Source organism: Borostomias antarcticus, assembly GCF_949987555.1.
Source record: "Borostomias antarcticus genome assembly, chromosome: 18".
NCBI lineage: Eukaryota > Metazoa > Chordata > Actinopteri > Stomiiformes > Stomiidae > Borostomias > Borostomias antarcticus.
In genome coordinates, this window is record NC_140251.1 from 1,110,901 (window position 1) to 1,135,555 (window position 24,655).

A 24,655-nucleotide genomic window follows, 5' to 3' on the forward strand; every position below is an offset into this window, starting at 1 on the left:
TGTGTTGGAGCACTTTAATTTGCTGAGATTTACAGTTGCGTGCTCTCTCTCTCTCTCTCTCTCTCTCTCTCTCTCTGTCTCTCTCTCTGTCTCTCTCTCTCTCTCTCTCTCTCTCTTGTTTTCTCTCTCTCCCTCTCAAAACATGCCTCCTTCAACTCCCTCTCACGCTCTGTCTGAAATACTACACCCTCCGTCTCTCGCTCTCTCCATGCAGACTGTCTGTCGCCCTCTTACAGTATGTGCTCCCTACCCCCTCTTCTCTCTCTCTCTCTCTCTCTCTCTCTCTCTCTGTCCACCACATTCCCTCTCTTCTGTCTCTGTCCAGTATGACCCCACCCCCTTCCTCTCCTCTGCCTTTACAACCTTTTATTCTCTCCCTCCCTCCCCCCCTCCCTCCCTCCCTCCCTCCCTCCCTCCCTCCCTCCCTCCCTCCCTCCCTCCCTCCCCAGCAGGGCAGTAGGGGTGGAGCAGTGCTCCTCTCCCCCCCTCCCTCCCTCCCCCCCTCCCTCCCTCCCCAGCAGGGCAGTAGGGGTGGAGCAGTGCTCCTCTCCCCCCCCCCCTCCCCCCCTCCCCAGCAGGGCAGTAGGGGTGGAGCAGTGCTCCTCTCCCCCCCTCCCTCCCCCCCTCCCTCCCTCCCCCCCCTCCCTCCCTCCCTCCCTCCCTCCCCAGCAGGGCAGTAGTGGTGGAGCAGTGCTCCTCTCCCCCCCTCCCCCCCTCCCTCCCTCCCCCCCTCCCTCCCTCCCTCCCCAGCAGGGCAGTAGTGGTGGAGCAGTGCTCCTCTCCCCCCCTCCCCCCCCTCCCTCCCTCCCTCCCTCCCCCCCTCCCCCCCTCCCTCCCTCCCTCCCTCCCTCCCTCCCCAGCAGGGCAGTAGGGGTGGAGCAGTGCTCCTCTCCCTGTCCTATTGTTCTGTTGGGAGGCGTGGCGGGTGACGTCATGTCAGTCGGAGAGCGAGGGCCGAAGGGAAGCAGAGAGAGGGATTGTTTTCACTCTATCAGATTGTCTCGGTTTGGCTCTATGCTGCCAACAACAATGGACCTCATTCCTGAACATTTTCTTAAGTGTCTTCTTAAATGTCTTCTTACGAACTTCGTAAGACCAACCCTAAGAAAGATCCCCGCCGGATTCATGAACGCGTGGAAATGTGTTCTTAAACCGCCAAAGTGTTCTCAGCTGTGCTCCCCTTCTTAAGTTGAATGCGCGTTCTCGTACACCTGAATTTGCCTCCATTAACGCCCCGCCCGCTCCTTACTACAGGGTCGTGTGCACACAAAATCCCCAGACAGCGCGGAAAAAGTTGAGAGGTTCCTAATTGACATGATTGATGTTCAAGGTCACGTGCAAATTCAACGTTTTATTCGTCACATGCAACATACCAGTAAAATGAGCAGTGAGATGTTTCTCCGCTGGCTCTTATAATGTGCACACTAAGCTTAAGCAAGATGAAAAAAAACAATACAAAATAACAATAGAAAACAAGACGGTATATACAGTATGGACTTTTAATACAAAATGCAAAATATATAGCCTACATGAAAGGGATGGGATGTGCTGAGAGCAGATTAAATTGTACAGTTTAGTTAAATGCATGAGTATTCATGAGCCCCTGGGTGATACTTACAGTAAATGCATGAGCCCCTGGGTGATACGGTTTTTTAGCTTCCCTCTGGAATATGTAGGGGTGGGTCGTATGTCCACCTCCCTTGTTCTCTGTAAAGCGCATTGTGTTGCCTCTGGGTATGAAATGCGCTATACAAATAAAGCTTTGATTGATCGATGAGTAGGCTACTTGTGGATCTTGATAGGCCCTATCTATATTATGTAGGCCCATATGATATATTTTAGTTATGCATATTCACATGTTTATTTACAGAATGTAGATGTGTCCATTCTGACGCCTATGGAATATAAGGTGCTGTTGTGCCGAGTCTGAGTGTAGCGACTGAGTTTAGTGCTTATTTATTCATTCTCTGCCATTTGCAGTGTTTGTGTAGTGCTTTTATTTATTTTAGGACACCACGATGCCTTGTAGAATCATGACTATAAATATGAAACTTAATTGTAAATGATACAATTATTATTGTATTTATTATTATTATTATTATTATTATTAGCATAAGATGTCTGTAGAATTGATCGCAATCTCCTTGGTTTTCTCACAAATTCAGCCCTGGCGAACATGGGCGCACTCCAATCTGGTTTACCTACAACTTCATTTCCGCATTCTTAAATCCTGTTCTTAGATAATAACAAATCCCAGATAAGAAACCATTCAGGAATAACAAAATTGTCCCGGGAACTTCATAAGGGGAGTTAAGAAGAAATTTCTTCGTAACTTTTTCTTAACTGCGTTCAGGTATGAGGACCATTGATCTTTAACAATCAGGCATGGAGTGCTGGCCACTTCTCTCTCTCTCTCTCTCTCCTCTCCTCTCTCAAGCACATGTGCACACACACACACTAATGTGTTATCTTTACGTCAGACGGGAGACCTCATCATGGTGACGACTGTGGCAGTGATGATGACCAGCAGAATGCTCTGCCCGTGAGAGAACGCCCCACTGTAAGACGCGTGCGCGTGTGTGTGTGTGTGTGTGCGCGCGTGTGTGTGCGTGCGTGCGTGTGTGTGTGTACGCCAGCGTGCGCATCCGTGCGTGTGTGCACAATCAGCCCTATTCAAAACATCCGAGACCTTGTTGGAAAATCTTACTTCAGAAAATCAGGCAAACTATTAGTTTGATTCGGCAGCTTATTCAAAGGCCAGTAGGTCTGTTCTGGTGGTCTGTGGTGGTCTGTGTTGGGCTTATTCATCGGCCCGGTAGGTCTGTTCTCTTGGTGGTCTGTGTTGGGCTTATTCATCGGCCCGGTAGGTCTGTTCTCTTGGTGGTCTGTGTTGGGCTTATTCATCGGCCCGGTAGGTCTGTTCTCTTGGTGGTCTGTGTTGGGCTTATTCATCGGCCCGGTAGGTCTGTTCTCTTGGTGGTCTGTGTTGGGCTTATTCATCGGCCCGGTAGGTCTGTTCTCTTGGTGGTCTGTGTTGGGCTTATTCATCGGCCCGGTAGGTCTGTTCTCTTGGTGGTCTGTGTTGGGCTTATTCATCGGCCCGGTAGGTCTGTTCTCTTGGTGGTCTGTGTTGGGCTTATTCATCGGCCCGGTAGGTCTGTTCTCTTGGTGGTCTGTGTTGGGCTTATTCATCGGCCCGGTAGGTCTGTTCTCTTGGTGGTCTGTGTTGGGCTTATTCATCGGCCCGGTAGGTCTGTTCTCGTGGTGGTCTGTGTTGGGCTTATTCATCGGCCCGGTAGGTCTGTTCTCTTGGTGGTCTGTGTTGGGCTTATTCATCGGCCCGGTAGGTCTGTTCTCGTGGTGGTCTGTGTTGGGCTTATTCATCGGCCCGGTAGGTCTGTTCTCTTGGTGGTCTGTGTTGGGCTTATTCATCGGCCCGGTAGGTCTGTTCTCTTGGTGGTCTGTGTTGGGCTTATTCATCGGCCCGGCTCTGTCCCCAGTAGCCTGTCCTCTGGTGAATGCAGAGAATGTGTCCAGCTCAGTGTCTCTGTAGAAGAGGGTCCGTTCATGAACGGAGGTTAATGTGCAGTAGAGAGACCAGATAGAGCTGCCTGTGTTCTAGTATCCAGTAGAGAGACCAGATAGAGCTGCCTGTGTTCTAGTATCCAGTAGAGAGACCAGATAGAGCTGCCTGTGTTCTAGTATCCAGGCGATGGCACAGAGCACAGGAAACTATGCAGATAGCATGTGTGGAGAAAGGCCCATGTGTGTGATGTGCCTACATGTACTGTATGTATTCGTGTGTGCATGTGTATGTGTGTGTGTGTGTGTGTGTGATGTGCCTACATGCACACACATGCATGTAGGCAAATCACACACACGCATACATACATGTTCTTTGCCACACACGTGTGTGCGCGTGATGAGTCTAAATGCATGTGTGTGTGTGTGTGTGTGTCTGTGTGTGTGTGTGTGGGGCAAAGAACATGGTGCCTAGCAGACCCAGGGTAAAAATTAACTAGACAGAGGAATATGAGGAGGTACAGGTAGGGTACATAAGTGTGTGTGTGTGTGTGTGCGTGCGTGCGTGTGTGTGTGTGTGTGTGTGTGCGTGCGTGCGTGTGTGTGTGTGTGTGTGTTTCGTCTCGTCTCATGTTCTCCCCCTTTCTCTGTACTTCCTAATCTTGTCCAGTACTTTGTTGTCTTCTGTGATCTCTCTGTCCTCTCTCTCTTCTTCTGTGATCTCTCTCTCTCTCTTCTGTGATCTCTCTCTCTCTCTTCTGTGATCTCTCTGTCCTCTCTCTCTTCTGTGATCTCTCTGTCCTCTCTCTCTTCTTCTGTGATCTCTCTGTCCTCTCTCTCTTCTTCTGTGATCTCTCTGTCCTCTCTCTCTTCTTCTGTGATCTCTCTGTCCTCTCTCTCTTCTTCTGTGGTCTCTCCATGCGTCTCTCTCTCTTCTTCTGTGATCTCTCTGTCCTCTCTCTCTTCTTCTGTGATCTCTCTGTCCTCTCTCTCTTCTTCTGTGGTCTCTCCATGCGTCTCTCTTCTTTCACCCCCCTGTACTCCCTGATGCGTTCCCCCTCTCACTCAGCCTCTCTCTCCAGAGAAGGGAGAGGAGGAACTTCTCTAATGTGGAGGTGCGTTTCCTGCTGCAAGGGGTGAAGAGGTTTGGTCCATCGTGGAACGCCATCTTGTGGGCGTATCCTTTCCAGCCTGGACGCACTAATGTGGACCTGGCCAAGAAACACAGGCGCCTACAGATGATAGTAATATATATCACTCAGCTATAGATGATAGTTATATATATCACTCAGCTATAGATGATAGTTATATATATCACTCAGCTATAGATGATAGTTATATATATCACTCAGCTATAGATTATAGTTATATATATCACTCAGCTATAGATGATAGTTATATATATCGCTCAGCTATAGATGATAGTAATATATATCACTCAGCTATAGATGATAGTTATATATATCACTCAGCTATAGATGATAGTAATATATATCACTCAGCTATAGATGATAGTAATATATATCACTCAGCTTTGTTTTAGATGATCAGACCCTGTAACTCACAGATCTCCACCTACTGTACTATTCCCCCCCCCCCCCTCCCTCTCTGTTTTGGGGACAGGCCCAAGCCCAGGATGTGACCTGCCCCTCTGATTCTGGAGGAACACAATTTCAGAATGGCCTGCTGTAAACGAGCTGCAGTACTGCGCCCGAGAGACCCTGTTTGAAACACTGTACATATTGTAAATGAACCAATAACATGACATACTTGAAAGATATTGGTTAATGTATGTAATATATCGCATTTACTATAGTTGTATATGCAGTTTACAATGTAATTGAATATGCTGTTTACAATGCAAGAATTCACATTCTTGTTTATTTGAAACAACAGTACAGTATATTGTCTGTAAGAGTTTTTTTTTATTCTTTATTTATTCTTTAATGTAGGAAAAATAATTTGTTCTTTAATATAGGAAAAATAATTTGTCATTTGTGTTCATAATCAGATTGGTGTTTATCCATCAACGGAGGTGGTTTCAGAAGTTACCATGTGTAACGCAGCATGTCTCCTCTGTTTGAATAAAACATGTTTGCAGAAAATGTGTCATAACCTCAATTTGCTTTTCATTCATCACATCTTTCATCTCAGTGTCTGTGAATAGATGTTTTCCATTCAAAACCATAGCATTACAAACAGAGATTCAACTAAGTGAAACCATCCCAGCAGATATGCATGATGGAGGTACTGTTCTACGCGCATGTCCTGGCAAATGACTGTTTTCCTTCACAGAACCATGAGCACCATCCCTCTTCTAACAGGGTATGGTGTGTTATCCAAATGGACTGTGATGTTCAGTGTTTAGCTGTTGGGTCATGAGGTCCTCGTGTCTGAGAGGGCAGGAAATAATAATCGAGATGGGACTGAGCTATGCTGTTTTGTTTATTGAAGTCAATGCCTCTGGAATGACAAGAATCACAAACAGGCAGAAACAAATTGTTGCTTTGCTGCCGTACCCAGTAGATGTAGAACCAGCTTACTCCTGTCTGTGGAGTTGGATCAGTGTGTTTGGATAGGGGGGGTTCTTTAATCATGTGGACTGCTATGTGTGACAAAAGGCAAAAGAGCTGTGCGCACATCCATCCTTAGTAGGCCAGGGGCTGGATCTTAGAGTACATACGTGAGAACATCCATCCTTAGTAGGCCAGGGGCTGGATCTCAGAGTACATATGTGAGAACATCCACCCTTAGTAGGCCAGGGGCTGGATCTTAGAGTACATACGTGAGAAGAGAGGAAAGATCCACACACTGATATCTCCTGGTTCACTTTATTGAAAATACCCAACGTTTCGAACCTTAGGTCTTCATCAGGCAACGTCCAACAGTTCCATCAGTTGCCTAATGAAGACCTAAGGGTCGAAACGTTGCGTATTTTCAATAAAGTGAACCGGGAGATAGTATGGGGACTGCTTCCCTTCCCTGGCTGGAGCCCTGTCCTGCCGCAGACTACAGGGATGACACAGATGGTGGGAGGTACAGAGTCTGAGTGAATGTGTGAATAGCCATCTGAGTGAATGTGTGAATAGCCATCTGAGTGGATAGCCATCTGAGTGGATAGCCATCTGAGTGAATGTGTGAATAGCCATCTGAGTGAATGTGTGAATAGCCATCTGAGTGGATAGCCATCTGAGTGAATGTGTGAATAGCCATCTGAGTGGATAGCCATCTGAGTGAATGTGTGAATAGCCATCTGAGTGAATAGCCATCTGAGTGAATGTGTGAATAGCCATCTGAGTGAATGTGTGAATAGCCATCTGAGTGGATAGCCATCTGAGTGAATGTGTGAATAGCCATCTGAGTGGATAGCCATCTGAGTGAATAGCCATCTGAGTGGATAGCCATCTGAGTGAATGTGTGAATAGCCATCTGAGTGAATGTGTGAATAGCCATCTGAGTGGATAGCCATCTGAGTGGATGAGTGAATAGCCATCTGAGTGAATGTGTGAATAGCCATCTGAGTGGATAGCCATCTGAGTGAATAGCCATCTGAGTGGATAGCCACCTGAGTGAATAGCCATCTGAGTGGATGAGTGAATAGCCATCTGAGTGGATGAGTGAATAGCCATCTGAGTGGATGAGTGAATAGCCATCTGAGTGGATGAGTGAATAGCCATCTGAGTGGATAGCCATCTGAGTGAATAGCCATCTGAGTGGATGAGTGAATAGCCATCTGAGTGGATGAGTGAATAGCCATCTGAGTGGATGAGTGAATAGCCATCTGAGTGGATAGCCATCTGAGTGGATGAGTGAATAGCCATCTGAGTGGATAGCCATCTGAGTGGATGAGTGAATAGCCATCTGAGTGGATGAGTGAATAGCCATCTGAGTGGATAGCCATCTGAGTGGATGAGTGAATAGCCATCTGAGTGGATAGCCATCTGAGTAAATGGCCATCTGAGTGGATAGCCATCTGAGTGGATGAGTGAATAGCCATCTGAGTGGATAGCCATCTGAGTAAATGGCCATCTGAGTGGATAGCCATCTGAGTGGATGAGTGAATGCCCATCCAGTGACCATGAGAAGATACTGTATGGAGGGAGAGGCAAGTCTGAGTGCTGGGAGTTGTGAGATTTATGTGGAGAGCAGATTTCACATGCACTGTAGCAGTCACTCTGGAGACTTCTGACCCAGACCCCCTGAAAACCCCCTTCCTTTGGAAAGAATGCTGCCTCCCTCCTCCTTTCTCCCCCTCTCTGCTCCCACATTCATCCGCCAATTCACCCTGTGAGACGGCTCTTGTGCGTCTCTCTTAATGCACACATGTGCTCTGCACTGTTCTGTGTGGCCAGGAATGTTGATTTCCCCGTGTGTGCACGCACATGCATGTGAATGTGTGCTTCCTCAGTGTGTGTGTGTGTGTGCGTGCATGCGTGGGTTGCGGGTTGGAATTATATACTGTGCGTTATGTAACAGGCAGAAAGGGGAAACTCCCCATGCAGAGGAGATCCATGTGTGCACATTCACGCTTCCCACATTCTCTAGAAAGTGCCTCAAGCGTTCGCACTTCCACACAGAATGTGTAGAAATGGTCCTAAAATCTGCAGGAAAATTACCCGTTGACAGAGATGAGCAGGCCACAAACTGACATTCCAAATGTTGCAGGCAAAATGGCCAGTGGTCATACCAGGAAACATGACCAGAGACTCAATTTATCAACTGTTCCGGACTACAAATGTTTTTTCCAGAAAGTAGACACTTGGCTACTTTGAGAAATGTACCATGTTAATTTCCCTCTTCCTTGCAATTATTCCGAAGATAGTATTCTGAAGATAGTATCTTAGTCTCCTTGTTATTGCATGCTACTGTAGCTTAGATTCGTTCAAAACCGACAGAACCGTAACGAAAAACAGGAAAATCCTCAAGGTGGAACAATCTTATTTTATTTTCACAACCAAGCCATCGTTGCCATGTACATTCCTCAACCCTTCTCACCAACGAGAAAATAGAATAAGGTCACTTCCTCCATTTCAGAGTTAGAGAAAAACAAGAGAAAGAGAGAGAGAGTCCAAGCCCGACAGTATCATATCATATAGGCCGATTCAGACAGTTACAATTCATCTGGTGTACACACCAAGGAAAACATCTCGTCTTGTCATACATTTGTTAACTGGACACTGTTCTGCTATGCAGTGTTATGTCTACATGGCTCAAAGGTTGACTGGTCTGCTACCCTCACTTTCCTGCCCTGCCCAGTGACTGCTGCGTTCACCAGTGATCCCTTTAATAACCTACAGTCCCAGAAGGCATTGGGAGTATTGACTGGTCTTAACCGATATCGGAGTGCTCAACGCCTACACCACTCTCCCCTCAAGAAGCCGTGTGTTGATTTCCCTTTAGCCTTTTAAGACGAACATTACAAGTTCTATTATGTGTTTCATTTGTTGTTGCCATTTCTCCTTAGTAGCCTCTTCAGATTCATCGTCATTGTCATTTTTCCCCCCTCCTGTGTGTTCTGCGTTCTGCTTCCTGCTGCCATGGTTCACATCAGCTCAGTGGAAGGGCTGCCGTCGCCGATAGGAATGTCGTCGGGAATGCTCATGTCGTTGGCCAAGAGGTCATTGACGACATCATTTCCTGTCAGGTCTAAGTGCTTTAGGAGTCCGCTGTCACCAGCCTCGGTGTTAACATCGCAGAGGAGCTGCTCCACATTCCCGGCTCCGCCCGAGCTCTCCTGCTCCAGAGGCATCTCCGGAGATTCCTCAGGGACTTCCAGGACGGGAATGGAATTCACAGCAGCCTCAACGCTGTCGAGGCATTCCTCTTCCCCCGGGATGGCTGTGGGCACGGCGGGCTCTGGGCTGGAGGCGGGGTCTGAGGCTGGGCTGGGGGCGGGGTCCGAGGCTAGGGAAGTGTCGAGCAGCTGTGGGGTGAGTTCAGGGACACTCAGCTCTACCAGGGGGTCTGAAGTGAAGAGGGGCTCTGGCTCCGGGAGAGTCCACTCGGTGAGGAGGTCTGCTTCTGGCTCTGGTTCTGCCACTGGTTCTGGTTCTGCCACTGGCTCTGGTTCTTCCACTGCCTCTTGTTCTGCCACTGGCTCTGGTTCTGCAACTGGCTCTGGTTCTGGGTCCTCACTGACTGAGACCAGGGGCTCAGGTTCTGGCTCAGGCTGGGCTGGGGCTTCCTCCGGCTCTGCTGGGGCCAGGGTCTCCACCACTGGCTCTGGGGTGAGGTCTACCAGTGGGGCTGAAGCAACCGGGGCCTCTGGTTCAGGCAGCTTGGGCTCAGGTTCGGGGTCTGCCTTTGCGATTGGCTCTGGTACTGATTCTACCACTGGCTCGGGTACTGATTCAACCACTGGTTCTGGTCCCGATTCAACCACTGGTTCTGGTCCCGATTCAACCACTGGTTCTGGTCCCGATTCAACCACTGGTTCTGGTCCCGATTCAACCACTGGTTCTGGTCCCGATTCAACCACTAGCTCTGCAGGTACTGATTCTACCACTGGTTCTGATACTGATTCTACCACTGGTTCTGGTACTGATTCTACCACTGGCTCGGCCACCGCTGCCGCCACCGGCTCCTCTACCGGGGCGGCTGGTTTCTCCGTCTCAACGACCTGCTGACTCACAGGGGCCTCCTCCGCCAGGGCCGCGACCTGCTGACTCACAGGGGCCTCCTCCGCCACAGCCGCGACCTGCTGACTGACAGGGGCCTCCTCCGCCGGGGCCGCGACCTGCTCATCTGCAGCCTTGACAGCTGTGGCTTCAGCTCCGTTGGCTGGGGCATTTCGTCTCCTGCTGAACTGGTTTCCCATGGCCGCACCTGAGGAGGAGGAGGAGGGGGGGAGGGAGGAGAGAGAAGGGGGCAGGGAGAGAGAGAGATTTAATGCTCAAACAAACAGTTTCAGAAGTGGGAGAGCAGTAAAAAAAAAAAAAAAGACTAATGTAATGTATTTATACAATAGCCTGAACGTATGTAATGAATGTGCCTCGTTTCATAGGCTGATACAGGACTGGTAGGTCAAATTAATCTGACATCTCCTCTGTTGTTCAACCTTAAACACTCGGGGAAAGGACTGGCGCTGCTTAGCTAGCATGGTGATTCAACCTAAAAGCCTGTACTCATTGTAAACGGGACACAAAATACCACAATTTTGTATGATCTGGTGTCTATTTCCCTGTGCAGTCTATTGAATTGTCACATTACTAAACCAAGGGCTTATACAGCAGTCACTCCATGAGAGAAATTTTTGTTGTTATTGATCGAACTGACATAAGAACCATGAAAACCGCAAGTAATCTATAGCTGAAGACTCAGTCCCATTAGGTCTGACAAAAAGTGGGAGGGATTCAAAAAAGTGGTTTATCAACTTCCATCAAGGTGCCTCAACTTGGAGGGATTATGTAACCATGGTGAAAATGACTGAAAGTGTTTCTCCTGGTGTTCAAGTTGTTTGACATCCAGAACAGCATGTTTCCCCATCACCAATAGTTGCAGAGCTGTATTACAAATAGCTTACTTTACCAATTGACAGAGTAAAACATTGATGTGTATTTCAATCATGTGCACACATTATATTGCACACAAATGCCAATAGCCACATAAAAATAAAAACAATTGCCGTAACAATAAGGTATCAAGAAAACGTTAAATGCGCCCAATAAGTCGTACTAATGGACACCAACGTACACTGTAGCTCCGTGCATTGGAACATAATGTTCTTCTGAACGCGTGTCACGTGTTCTCAGTAGTGGAGGAGCCCGGGGTGGGCGCGCCGCGCTGCAAGCGCACGTGCGTAGTATGTACATGTTCCCGGGGTGCGCGGGTTCATGCGCGAGAAATCAAAACCCGCTGCAGAAAAATTAAATCCCACATACACTGAAACACTGAAACACTGAAACACTGAAACACAAACACTGAAACACACACTGAAACACTGAAACACAAACGCAGACTGTACGCACATTCTCTTTCTGGTGCGCACGGTACACTAGTGGATTCCTTTCTTGAATTTCAAACTTTTTAAATTTTGTATATTCTTAAAATTGGGTCTTTTGCAGCCTACCTTTCTCCAAACTCTAAATTGAAGACAATAACAGCAGGAGTGGGAAAATATTGTGATAAACTAAACTGAATCAAACTGAATCAAGCGAGCGAGTAAATATCAAACATCTAATCGTTTTCCACCACAGCCAAGATAATTAACCACACCTTCCAGCTGCCCTCTATCAGCAGCATGAGCCCCGCGCAGATAGGCTACCGCTCAAGAATCGCTTGACACCTCACCAAAGTATCACGAACGTTAATATTCCTAGCCAGACTCGAACACATTCATTGCCGTTAATTGGTGGTTAATGAGCGGACAATGTGCGTGAATATGAGATGAAATCGAACGCAGAAAGAACAAAGAAACCCTCGCAAGCGACCCCGCCTCCTATCGTGCTGAACAAGCTGGAACTGGCCCGAGTAAAAAAGCCCACTTACTTAGAATAATACATCAGGAAATAAATAAAAAATCTAAAGGAAAAAGCATTAGACATTTGAGCGTGCAGTGGATGTAAGAGAATTTGTTAACCAACCTTATTGTCCTATTTGCAATGGAATAAAAAGCGAGTCGAGCTGTGAGGGAGGGCGAGAGGTCTTCTTGTGCTCTCACTACTTGGCGAGGCACGCACGAACTGACAGAGCGCGCGACAGGGAGAAGAGAAAGGGGCGTTACCTTCGGAAAGGGACTGAGCCTCCATGGGACTGAGCCTGGTGTCTCTGTGCGCGCGCACTCTTGCTCGTGCACCCTGTGCAGAGGAGGTGGGTACACCACAGACTGCACTGTCCTAATCATCCAAAGTAGTCTTATTATATTATATTGCACTGTACTTTAGATTGTGATTCTTGCACTTTGCCTTCAGCACTAGATTATGCTCTTATTCACTTGTTTGTTTTAGAAAGAAAATGCACTTGTGAGTTCTGGCAAGTAGTAGTACATTGGCTCTTCCTACGTTAAATGCAATTATTGTTAGTCGCTTTGGATAAAAGCGTCTGCTAAATGACTGTAATGTAATGTAATGGTTTCCTTTCCTCGCCGAGTTGTTTGTGTACCAACTCCTCCATTGTCTTCTCAATAACTGTTCTAGCCAGATGGAAGTCGAATGGAATACATTTTGATAAGAGTCCGAATTAATTTCAACTTTTGTAGAGATGCTTTGTACCAAGGTTGAGGATAATTCCCTTCAACGTCTATGTTGTGGATAAGGCTGTAAAAAAAATAAGAAGCTAAGGTGATGAAACAACCGGTTATTCAGGTGCACACAACACTTTAGGCTAATTTGCCTGTAGGTAGGCCTACGTAAAGGATTCTGCCCAGATATGCAATGTTATGCAACACTTTAGCTTTGGCCTCTAGTGAATGTAACAGATTGTCCAAAGCTCCGGCCTGACTTCCTGATGTACTGGAGTAGACTATCCCATAACTACAAATTCACATCCTGTTTGTCATGCCATCTACTTCCTCACTGAAGATAATGAATGGATGAATGGTCAGACATGTCTGAAGTAACCCTTATGGGTTGTATTGGGCCTTCATGCACTTTGCAGGTGATATTTGAGCGATTTACAGTCTATGATGAAGCAGAGGCATCTCTCTCTGTCTTAAGTAACAAAATAAAGCGTGCTGATCTTATCTCATGCTGGTTGCAGCTTGCTCAAATGTCTGGGCAGAGTGCCCACAGAGCTGAGAAAGGTGTGGTGTTGTTGGCGGTGGAGTGTGTTTACTTGCACATCCAGTCACATGGGTGCTGCATGTGTTTGTCCCCCACCCCGGGGGCAGCAAAAGGGGCGGGTGAGGGGGGGGACTATAATTTGGTTGCTTTGTTAGTGCGTCCCTGTGTGTGAGTGAGGCCCTGTGTGTGAGTGAGTCCCTGTGTGGGAGTGAGTCCCTGTGTGTGAGTGAGTCCCTGTAGTACTAGACTCCACCACCAAAGGGGCGCTATTTCAATAGGCTCTGTGCACCAGCTCCACTACTTCCTGAAAGTCACTTGGCATCTTTATTTCCTGTCCTATATGATTGGATTAAGTGATTAATCAGGTGTGCGGCAGAACCAGCGCACACCTGATTAATCACTTAATCCAATCATATTGGACAGGAAATAAAGATGCCAAGCGACTTTCAGGAAGTAGTAAAGCTGGTGCACAGAGCCTATTCTTTTTTCCATTGTCAAATTAGTACATTGGATTAAAAAATTTAACCGAGCTAATCACAATAATAGGGTGTTATTAATCTTGATAAATCACAAGTTTAAATACTAGTATTTACTCTTTTTTGGGGGGGGGGGGGGTGAAACAAATAGCCTTCATGGGGTTAGAATAAAGAAATGCATGACAAAGTGGTTAGTCTGACATTCACATTCAGGTCCTGGAGCCAGGCCGAGTGGAGGGCTGCTCAAGAGTTGTTTTGTTTTTTTACTTAACATGCTTCAGCAGAAAGACATGTCATCACTGCAATATGTGCACACAATTCTTTTTATCTAAACTTCAATTTGGAAGCTTTTTGAAAAGAAATTCACCATGCCGAATGTGAACGTCTGTTGAATGTCCAATATGAAACCAACTTTACCTCGGACCATCGTGTTATCTCAGCGAGAGTTTACACACGTGTTTACATGGCTGAATTACTACAGTACTGTACGTGTGAAACAGAGATAACTTATCAGCGTTTCCCATGCCTTGCAGTAGGCTAATGCAGTAGGCCAGGCATTCCCAAACTGTGAGGCGGGCCTCCCCTGGGGAGCCCCAAAGAAAATCAGGGGAGGCGCAGAGGGATGGTTAGAAAAGAAAAAAAAAGGAAATTTATTTTTATTTTAGAATGTTCTATGGTTTTTATGAATGAAACGTGATTTTAAAGGTCAGAAAATCGAAATAAATAATGGGAGAGATATATCCAAAATTTGTGGATAGTGCAGAGAGAGCCTCCCCCCGCAGGCATGAATGTATTGTGCGAAAACGTCATAACGTTAACTAGCAACAGGTGCCACCGAGCTAACTTAGCTGTGTAACGTTATGGGCTAGCTAACGCTGCCTTGCATAATGGACAGATTTGGGGGGTTGGTGGGGTGCGGTTGTGTCACTGTTTTCAGAGGGGAGGCCCACATTGATGGAGTTTGGGAACCCATGCAGTAGGCTAATTTTAAACACTAATGCGTTTCAAATTACGGGAGGAAGTTGGGGTCAAATTTGGTAATATGATTGATTTTTAACATGTTAAAGTCGCACTGAAATGAAAAAAGCATTCTGTCCCATTTTGGTTCACATAATTGGTCATTAATCCATGAGTTCTATTAATACATCCATGAGTTCTATTAATACACCCATGAGTTCTATTAATACACCCATGAGTTCTATTAATACACCCATGAGTTCTATTAATACACCCATGAGTTCTATTAATACATCCATGAGTTCTATTAATACACCCATGAGTTCTATTAATACACCCATGAGTTCTATTAATACACCCATGAGTTCTATTAATACACCCATGAGTTCTATTAATACACCCATGAGTTCTATTAATACACCCATGAGTTCTATTAATACACCCATGAGTTCTATTAATACATCCATGAGTTCTATTAATACACCCATGAGTTCTATTAATACACCCATGAGTTCTATTAATACATCCATGAGTTCTATTAATACACCCATGAGTTCTATTAATACATCCATGAGTTCTATTAATACACCCATGAGTTCTATTAATACACCCATGAGTTCTATTAATACACCCATGAGTTCTATTAATACACCCATGTTCTGAACCAAACCGCATACTGCACCTTTAAGTTAGCATTTCTACCATTGTGGGCGGGAAGTCTAAAATCCCGATGGGAAAGATGAATGAGATTGTTTAACAGGGACACCCAGAATAGATGACATTTTGTTAGAAAGTTAAAATATATAATAGAAGATGGGTTTTATGAATTTTGAAGCCCATAGTTGGTTCAGAAGTAAATGTTGTTGAGATATGCTTTTTAAAACTGGACTACACCAGTCAAATACTAGTCGCGTGAGACCATCCTGATCTCGCGAGCTCGCATTCTGTTTTGCTCACAAATCAGTCTAGATGAGCTACTCTCCATAGAGATCTGTTTGTACCAGATCAGAAGACGATCTTGCCCTCAGTGTTCTATGAGGAAATACAAACAGACTGACGACAGTGAGGAGTGGTTGAAGTTAATGAGTGGCTCATCCAATCACCTGGCAATTATTGTGTGTGGCTGTAAGCCAGCGCACCATAGATAGCATTTGTCCGGTTGTCACTCCCTCCCTCCTTCCCTTCCGTTCTCCGTGAGTGTTGGTGACCTGCAGTTCTATGTTGCCACCACAAGATGCAATAGTCCCAGAACACCAAAACAAAACACTATGCACAATTTCCTGATCCTCGGTGGTCTAGTGGATAAAGCGCCTGACTCCCATGCCAAAGGTCAGGGATTCAAGCCCCAGTGTGGGAGATTTCTTTTGTCACTGGATGTTATATAAGCTATGTAAAAATGTGGTTACCTGGTGGTGCTATGTCAGTTATTGAATTAATGTGCAGTAATTGAATATTAGAAATACTCCTGTTTTGAAATTATACCTACAGTAGGCCTATAGGTGTCTCAGTAATTACCCATTATATTATTAGGCTATACTTTGCATGTATTTACCAGGTAAATGTTTAGTAATTGGGGGACTATGAAAGGAAGGTTTACCCAAAAAATGTTCAGAGCAGGTTAATTTAGCAATAGAAATCCATAAGCCTAGAGCCAATGGGCCTAGGATATAGACAATAAACTACTGGTGGAATGGTGGTGGAGCAATAGCATTTCGGATTACTAGCAGACCGCTGTCCCTGGCGCTAATAATCCGCCGGAGGTCCGCTTGCCATTCGATGTGCAAATGGCCAGGAACCCGCCAGGGGATTTGGGTTTATCCCTTACCTTTGTCCAGAAACAGAAGTTGAACCAATTGCAGCCAAATAGCTAACGTTACAGGAATCATCAGTGTAACTGCTTTAGCCACTGACCGCTACCATTAATGTTATGGAAGCTGCTGCTAGTTGTTGTGAGCTCATGAGCTAACTGGCTATCCCGCTCTTATTGTGCTGGATTAGCATTGGAAGCATTGGAACTGATGTGTCCAGGCGACAAGACCTATCTTAATTTATCAGACAGATTTCATGTCATTTCAATTCACAGCTATTTCAGTGGCATGACTAGCTTCCGTCCTACCAGTCCTGAACAGAAACAAGCCAGCCACGCACATAAGCCAGGCTGGACCTGGCCTGGTTTTTGAAAGTGCCTGCTCTTTTCCTAAGAGTTTCCAACAAAGTTCCCAGATGGTTATGTGAGATGGTTATGCGAAACAAACCATCTGGTGCGTCAGGTTAGTCAAATACCTGTAGAAAATGTCTAATCACATACGAGCATCCTACCCACTCTCCTCTAGTTATATACATGCGTAGAACCGTTAGCACATCTTGATATGTAGCACATATCAACAAAACAGTCATTAGCGTGATTGCGTAGAGTGAAAGTCAAGTGCGGCTACATAAAATGGTTTTGATAGTTTTGGAATAAACATGAACTTCACTTGAAAATCAAAGTTAAACATTCAAGTTCTTGACATCTGCTTAGTATATAAAATCCTTCATGGCCTAGCACCTCCTCCAGTAAGTACCTTCATAGTACAGAAAATTGAGAATGACAGGTTCACCAGATCAACAATCCGAGGGGACATTGTGGTCCCAAAGAGGAGAAGCTAATTTGGCCAGGCAGCCTTTATTTGCAGAGAGCCTCCCAGTCCTGGAGCACACTAAAAGTATACATTAGACATAGTAGCCTACCACTTACCGCACCTTTGTACACAGTCTTAAAACCTGGCTCCTAACCAACCAGGTGTGTCATCATACCTAGCATCCTCATACCTGTCTGTTCTTGTATGTGTGTTTGTGTGTCAGGGTGATAAATCTGCATTCTAGTCCCTCCGTGTTATTGTGCTGCATGGGTTCCTGCTATGTTGTCTGTTGGTGCTTCTGTCTTGTTGTGTGTGGCCCTGTCCTGATTTGTGGGGTCCGTGGCGTGGTGGCAAGACTCCGCCCCCTCGCGTCATATTGGGTCGGGGGCTGTGGTCCCCTCTCTGGGCTACGCACCTGCCCCCACCGGTGAAGACAAGTGTCTCTAGCCCACTCAGGGGCTGAGTTGTGGGATCCTTGGCGTGGATAGTGGCGTGATGGCGAGACTCCGCAAAAAACTATCGACACCACGAGTTTTATGAGTTTTGAACTCGCATGTTCAAGCTCCTTAACCACTAGGCCACCAGAGCTCTTGAAAATCAGTGGTGTCATAGTCTTCTGTTTTGATGTTCTGGGACCACTGCCTCTTGTGGTAGCAACATAGAACTGCAGGTCAACAAGGGAACACATAGGGATGTATTAATTGGGAAGGGAGAGAGGGACAACCAGACATTTGCTCTCCATGCTGCTCTCCATGCTGCGCTGGCTTACAGCCACGCACAAAAACCAAAATCAAAGATTGAACAATAAAGCCAAAGTGCAGTACACACTCACAAGTGGAGAACAAAAGACAAAGCTTACAAGCTTATAGACTTAGGCTACAAGTTGGCACAGGACAACACCAGGGACAATGCACAGCTAGGCTACAACAAATAATGAACAAAGAACAAGATGAGCTACAGTACATGTAGGTTATATACACACAGAGTAAACAGACAGGTGGAAACCAATCAATCAGTAGCACAGGTCTCCTCTCAAAGAGAGTGAATTTAGCCAGTTGTAGCCCTAGGGTCCACAATTGGGGCGAGGTTGCCAACAACAACACCTCTGATTGGTGGAGAAATTGCTGTTACACTATAGGATTGTAGGTAGTGTATATTTTCCTGTATGACACAGAAGTAGTTTGAGGGGACAAAATTAGGATTTAAAAATACTGTCAAAAATGCAGTTTTTGAGAGCCTACAGTTTTGAAAAATGTCACACTACATCTACCATGTCATGAAAATGTTGTCATTTTTTCATGAACATTGGAGATTTATTGAGTATTTGCAGTAGCTGCATACAGTAGCCTAGGCTACAGTAACACATTTTGATGTGCTGTGGGCTCCATTTTTGATATTTCAAAAATCTGTGAAGAACGTTTGTGGAGGACAGTCTGAAGATGCAGTGTAGCAATTGGGGCGTCAATTGACCAAAACACATGGGAGGAGTACGGTTTGATATGTTTTACAGTTTTTGAGGAAAGAATAGTGATGGTCTTCATAATCCCTGCCAGCTCAAAGCATATGGACGTTTCTGCTCAGTTGGGTTTGATGGTGGTTGCAAAGTGATGGCACGTATACGGCTGATTTGTTAGGATTTTAAACTTTAGACAGTTGCTGTAGCGCCACCATCAGGACTATTGGGCTACAATGCCAGTTGAGGACTTTTGGCATAGGGCTGGATCTATGTGCAAAGTTTGGTGATTTTTCATGCATGGGAAGTCAGATTTTCGACGAAGAAGAAGAAGATGAAGACGAAGAAGAAAGAGGAGAAGGGAAATACGGATCGGCAGCTGATAGCCTACTGTTCATGAATGTGTAGCGCACTGTTCGTGTAAAAATACAGTTGGAAATAAATAAATAAATAAACAAATAAATAAAAGTTACAATAGCGCTTATTACTAATTAGAATAGATACTAGTAGTTTCTAGTAAGGGCCTCCTAGCGGCTCGTTAACTGTCATCAAGCTGTGGTCAGCTGTTTTGCGCAACTCAGCGAGGGACTCAGCTGACTCAAGTTAAATATTACCCATGATTCTAGAAGTGAAACTACCTTTAGTTCTATTAATACATCCATGGAAACTACACAGCTGTGAGCTGTAGCCACATAGTACAGTTCTGACTGATGTTTTACATTGGAAAAAGCTCGGGAAATACGCAGGATTCTCACGGTGAGTTGTTCATTCCAGACTTGCAGGTTAATTGCTCGTTTGGTTTCTACTAGTGTCCAGACGTTGAAAAGAAACGGCCTGTACACACGCGTTTTCTTCTCAAATGGAAAAACGTGAAAATAAACATGGACATTTGCTTAAACAAAGGTCAATGTGTCGGGGGGTATTAGGCTACTCGAGGCGTTAACAATGTGATAGCAATAATAAAGAATGAACTGGTTTGAATTTCCTAATGAACCTTACCCTGTTTTAAAGGGACCAAAGGGCGCTGTCCAGTACCCATCGTTAGGTCTACACTGTCAGCTATGAAGCCTGCGGGAGGGAAGCCGACTTGCTGCATTTGGTATTTTGTGTGTCTCCTTCTCCTGCTCTCCATTGCCCAGCTGCTGTGGGCCCTCATATGGCTCCATGGCCAGTTCATCAGCTCTGACGAGGTTCTCATCAGCCCTTTTGACTTCTGCCTAAGGCGACAAGATGGTGTTCTGGTCTGCAATGATTACAGCAGTGGCCTGGGTGATGCCAGTAGGGCAGAGACAAACATTAACATCCCCAGTGTGATGGTGATCCTGAGTTTGTACACTCCACTGGTGCTGGTGCCCTTTGCTCTCATGGCCCTCCAGTTTGCACTGCTCTTTGAGGAGGGAGGGTTGCTGTGGTTCAGTGTGGCCTGTCAGGCTGCCGCCAGCCTGCTGATCCTCCAGGGCATCACAGCCTTCATGGCTCTCCACTGGTCCTACGTGTGCCTGGCTGATATGACCTTGGAGCTCTACGTCTGTGTGAGTGTGTGTGTTAAGCTGAGCATAGCAGCAGGGTTGAGCTGGATGTGTGGGAGAAGGCTGGCTATGACTGAGGCAAAGTGAGCCTGGAGAGAATGATTGAATCTGACATCATGCCATATTTCATCTACTTACAGCTAAATATAGGATAGTGACGATGTGCTGTGGTTTTACATGTCGCTGCCAAAGGGAGCAATCAACCTGTGGCTATTGAAATGCAGTCAAAATTAGAGAATTGTTCATTTTTGTGGGATATCGTTGAAAAAATCATTCCATAACCTTGTCCGGTAACGCTCTGAGTTGATATTATTTTTTATTCAAATAATTTCCCAAATGCAAATTCAGTATTTTTTAGTATTTTTTAGTATTTTTTCTAAAAAGAAACTGGTGCAAAATTATACATATGATTTCAAATGTATTCAAACATGCTGTTCAATATAACTACCTAAGGCACTTGTTTTTGGTGTGTGTGTTCTGTACTGAATATGGAAATTTTTTGTTGTTGAATAAAATCAGCATTTAACTTTTAATCTGCATCTGACTCCAATACCAAATACAAAAACTGCTTTGCTCTTTACCAGGCTAGACTTATCCAGCCTATTTCATGTTTGACACAGTAAACAAGTAAACAAAACACAGTAAACAAAAATATAGGCCTAGTATACACATTTCATGGTGTTGACGAGCTCATTCTCAGGTAAAGAAGATCTCTCTTATCAGCCGCAGGGCATCATCGTCTGCTGTTGTAGACGACTGTGAGCAGTCCTCTGGTCTTTCTCCTTCCTGTATGGGGACCACAGCTATGCTGTGAGCCTGGCCTGGTCCTATACCTTGACCCACAGCCTCCTGCTGCTCTCCTTGATGGTTGGTGTAGGGGAGGGTTTCCTCCTCACTAATATCCAGGTCTGTCTCTGACACACAAGTCCTCTCACAACCATCCGAGGAGAACTCCTTTACTGCCTCTAGTTCAGAAACACTCCTCTTCTCCTTAGTAAAGCCATCCTTTGTATTCAGACGGCAGTTTGTCACACTATCATTGACCTGAGAGACAAGGAAATGACATTTTTATAAGAGAGAAGGTAGGCCTACAGCTAGATCCACTATAAGTCAGCAAGTTAGAGGGCCACCTGCCTCTAATGGGGGCAAAACCATGTAGACAAAGACAAAACATTACATTAACGAGGTCCAACTAGTGGAGATTGAATTAGGCCTGTTTGGTACAGTGTCCTGTCTGTTGCAGCATTTATTAGAAACTGTAAGAACACCGCCACCTGTTGTTCTGTATGAAGCGGTGCATGTTCTCCCCCAGTGACGTCTTCGGTAAGGAAGCTGATGGCTGCCTCCACGAGCTCTTTCTCGTTCATGCAGTAGAAAACAGTTCTGAACACACAAACTTAGGCCATGAGGTTGATGAGCTTAACATAGTTATGAAACGAGACGATTTATATCAGTTGCGAACAGCCAATTCCTCGCAATCACCTTCCAGCTTGTTCTCTCGGTTCCCTGCTCGATGTTGTTGATGTCTGTGCCTTTTCTTTCCCTCTCTCCTGCCGAGCCATCCAGGGTGGCAGCTGCCGCTGTTTTTCTGCCATGTTAGGCTAGTTCTATACGTTGCGAAATATTCTACAGTACAGCTATACAAACAAACAAAATGTAAATCGTTACTGAAATTAGCGAGAAGGTCCAGTTATGTGGTCAGTCACATAGCCACCAAAGAAAACCGAGCAGGGTTACCAACGCCTCTGTAAAGGAAGCTGGTCTTTGCTAGCCTTGCGTCACCATGGGCTCTACTGTGGAGAGGGCTCTCCCGCTAGAAGTACGTAATCAACTCATTTGCATTAGAAAAGGCTGACCAGGTAGTTTACAAGCTAACTATTTAGTCCAGGGTCCAATTCAGATTTTGGTAACACCTAAGGTGACCAAAGAATATTGGTATTTTTGTCTTCCTGCATGTCTCTAGTTTATATGTTGGTACATGATAACCCTGCCTATCGAGTAGCTTAATGCTGGATCAAAAGACATGTTCTGAACACCCCCACACCCCAGTACCTTACTTACTGTACAATAGGCACTAGCACTAACTGTTAGTTGTTGATGAGTTCACACAGAGACACAAATATCAACAGAACCAATATAGCCTACAATAATCAATGTTTAATCCCCTGGAATTAGGAGTAATGTGAACTACAGTTGCCAAAACAGGCCAGAACAGGGAGCGAGACTGGGGCTGGAAATGGGACTTGGCGAGAAACTGGAGAGCAATAGACTAGGACTAGAGCTGGGGGACAGACTGGGACTAGGACTAGAGCTGGGGGACAGACTGGGACTAGGACTAGAGCTGGGGGACAGACTGGGACTAGGGCTGGAGCTGGGGGACAGACTGGGACCAGGGCTGGAGCTGGGGGACAGACTGGGACTAGGACTAGAGCTGGGGGACAGACTGGGACTAGGACTAGAGCTGGGGGACAGACTGGGACTAGGACTAGAGCTGGAGCTGGGGGACAGACTGGGACTAGGACTAGAGCTGGGGGACAGACTGGGACCAGGGCTGGAGCTGGGGGACAGACTGGGACTAGGACTAGAGCTGGAGCTGGGGGACAGACTGGGACCAGGGCTGGAGCTGGGGGACAGACTGGGACTAGGACTAGAGCTGGGGGACAGACTGGGACTAGGGCTGGAGCTGGGGGACAGACTGGGACCAGGGCTAGAGCTGGGGGACAGACTGGGACTAGGACTAGAGCTGGGGGACAGACTGGGACCAGGGCTGGAGCTGGGGGACAGACTGGGACTAGGACTAGAGCTGGAGCTGGGGGACAGACTGGGACCAGGGCTGGAGCTGGGGGACAGACTGGGACTAGGACTAGAGCTGGGGGACAGACTGGGACTAGGGCTGGAGCTGGGGGACAGACTGGGACCAGGGCTAGAGCTGGGGGACAGACTGGGACTAGGGCTGGAGCTGGGGGACAGACTGGGACTAGGGCTGGAGCTGGGGGACAGACTGGGACTAGGGCTGGAGCTGGGGGACAGACTGGGACTAGGGCTGGAGCTGGGGGACAGACTGGGACTAGGGCTGGAGCTGGGGGACAGACTAGGACTAGAGCTGGAGCTGGGGGACAGACTGGGACTAGGACTAGAGCTGGGGGGCAGACTGGGACCAGGGCTGGAGCTGGGGGACAGACTGGGACTAGGACTGGAGCTGGGGGACAGACTAGGACTAGAGCTGGAGCTGGGGGACAGACTGGGACTAGGACTAGAGCTGGGGGGCAGACTGGGACTAGGGCTGGAGCTGGGGGACAGACTAGGACTAGAGCTGGAGCTGGGGGACAGACTGGGACTAGGACTAGAGCTGGGGGGCAGACTGGGACTAGGGCTGGAGCTGGGGGACAGACTGGGACCAGGGCTGGAGCTGGGGGACAGACTGGGACTAGGACTTGAGCTGGGGGACAGACTGGGACTAGGACTAGAGCTGGGGGACAGACTGGGACCAGGGCTGGAGCTGGGGGACAGACTGGGACCAGGGCTGGAGCTGGGGGACAGACTGGGACTAGGACTAGAGCTGGGGGACAGACTGGGACCAGGGCTGGAGCTGGGGGACAGACTGGGACTAGGACTAGAGCTGGGGGACAGACTGGGACTAGGGCTGGAGCTGCATGGGGGACAGACTGGGACCAGGGCTGGAGCTGGGGGACAGACTGGGACTAGGACTAGAGCTGGGGGACAGACTGGGACTAGGACTAGAGCTGGGGGACAGACTGGGACCAGGGCTGGAGCTGGGGGACAGGCTGGGACTAGGACTAGAGCTGGGGAAATGGGACTGAATATAGAGCTGGGAACCCAATAGACCCCCAAGGATTATCCATCTATCGAACAGGAGACAGAACGGGGACTGGGCCTAGGAATGGGAGCAGGAGGGAGGAATGGGACTGGGAGCAGGAGGGAGGAATGGGACTGGGCCTAGGAATGGGAACAGTAGGGGGGACTGGGACAGAGTCTAGTGCTGGAGCTGGGAAACTTGAGGGAGAACTAGGACTCAGAAGGGACTGTGCAAGGGAACTAGGGGAAACACAGGGAGAGCGAGGGGCTAGGAGCTAGAGGCTAGAGGGAGAGCTGGAAGGAACTAGGGGCTAGGAGCTAACGGAGGCACTAGGGGCTAGAGCTGGAAGGAACTAGGGCCTACTGTAGGAGCTAGAGGATACAAGCAAGACACAGGGAAGACAACAAACACAAGACAAGACACACTAGGAGGCAAAATATGGTGACAAAGTGCAGGCAAAACATTAATGGTGACAAGGTGCCCTTAAGTCTCAGGGGGGAGTGCGGGGTAGGAGGGCTCCAGCAGGCTGGGGCGATGGGTAGAGAGTCACTAGCAGGAGAT

General features: G+C 47.0%; 3 protein-coding genes across 3 annotated transcripts in view; 2 read left to right on the plus strand and 1 right to left on the minus strand.

The window, feature by feature from the left end:
- Positions 1–5,214, plus strand: part of terb1 (telomere repeat binding bouquet formation protein 1) — a gene marked incomplete at both ends in the record, with an annotated part of 18,166 nt that extends 12,952 nt beyond the window's left edge. Inside the window, 2 exons of the mRNA XM_084452925.1 lie at positions 4,605–4,766; positions 5,146–5,214. Of these exons, the coding sequence (XP_084309051.1) occupies positions 4,605–4,766; positions 5,146–5,214 (231 nt within the window). The remainder of the gene's footprint in view (positions 1–4,604; positions 4,767–5,145) is intronic.
- Positions 1–24,655, plus strand: part of st3gal2 (ST3 beta-galactoside alpha-2,3-sialyltransferase 2) — a gene marked incomplete at both ends in the record, with an annotated part of 84,538 nt that overhangs the window by 24,310 nt on the left and 35,573 nt on the right. The window lies entirely within an intron of this gene.
- LOC311321112 (uncharacterized protein) lies at positions 8,590–12,169 on the minus strand. The gene is made up of 2 exons (XM_084453011.1): positions 12,105–12,169; positions 8,590–10,347 (listed from the first exon to the last, which is right to left on the minus strand). The coding sequence occupies exon 2, from the start codon at positions 10,337–10,339 to the stop codon at positions 9,065–9,067; it is 1,275 nt and encodes a 424-aa protein (XP_084309137.1). The 5' UTR covers positions 10,340–10,347; positions 12,105–12,169; the 3' UTR covers positions 8,590–9,064.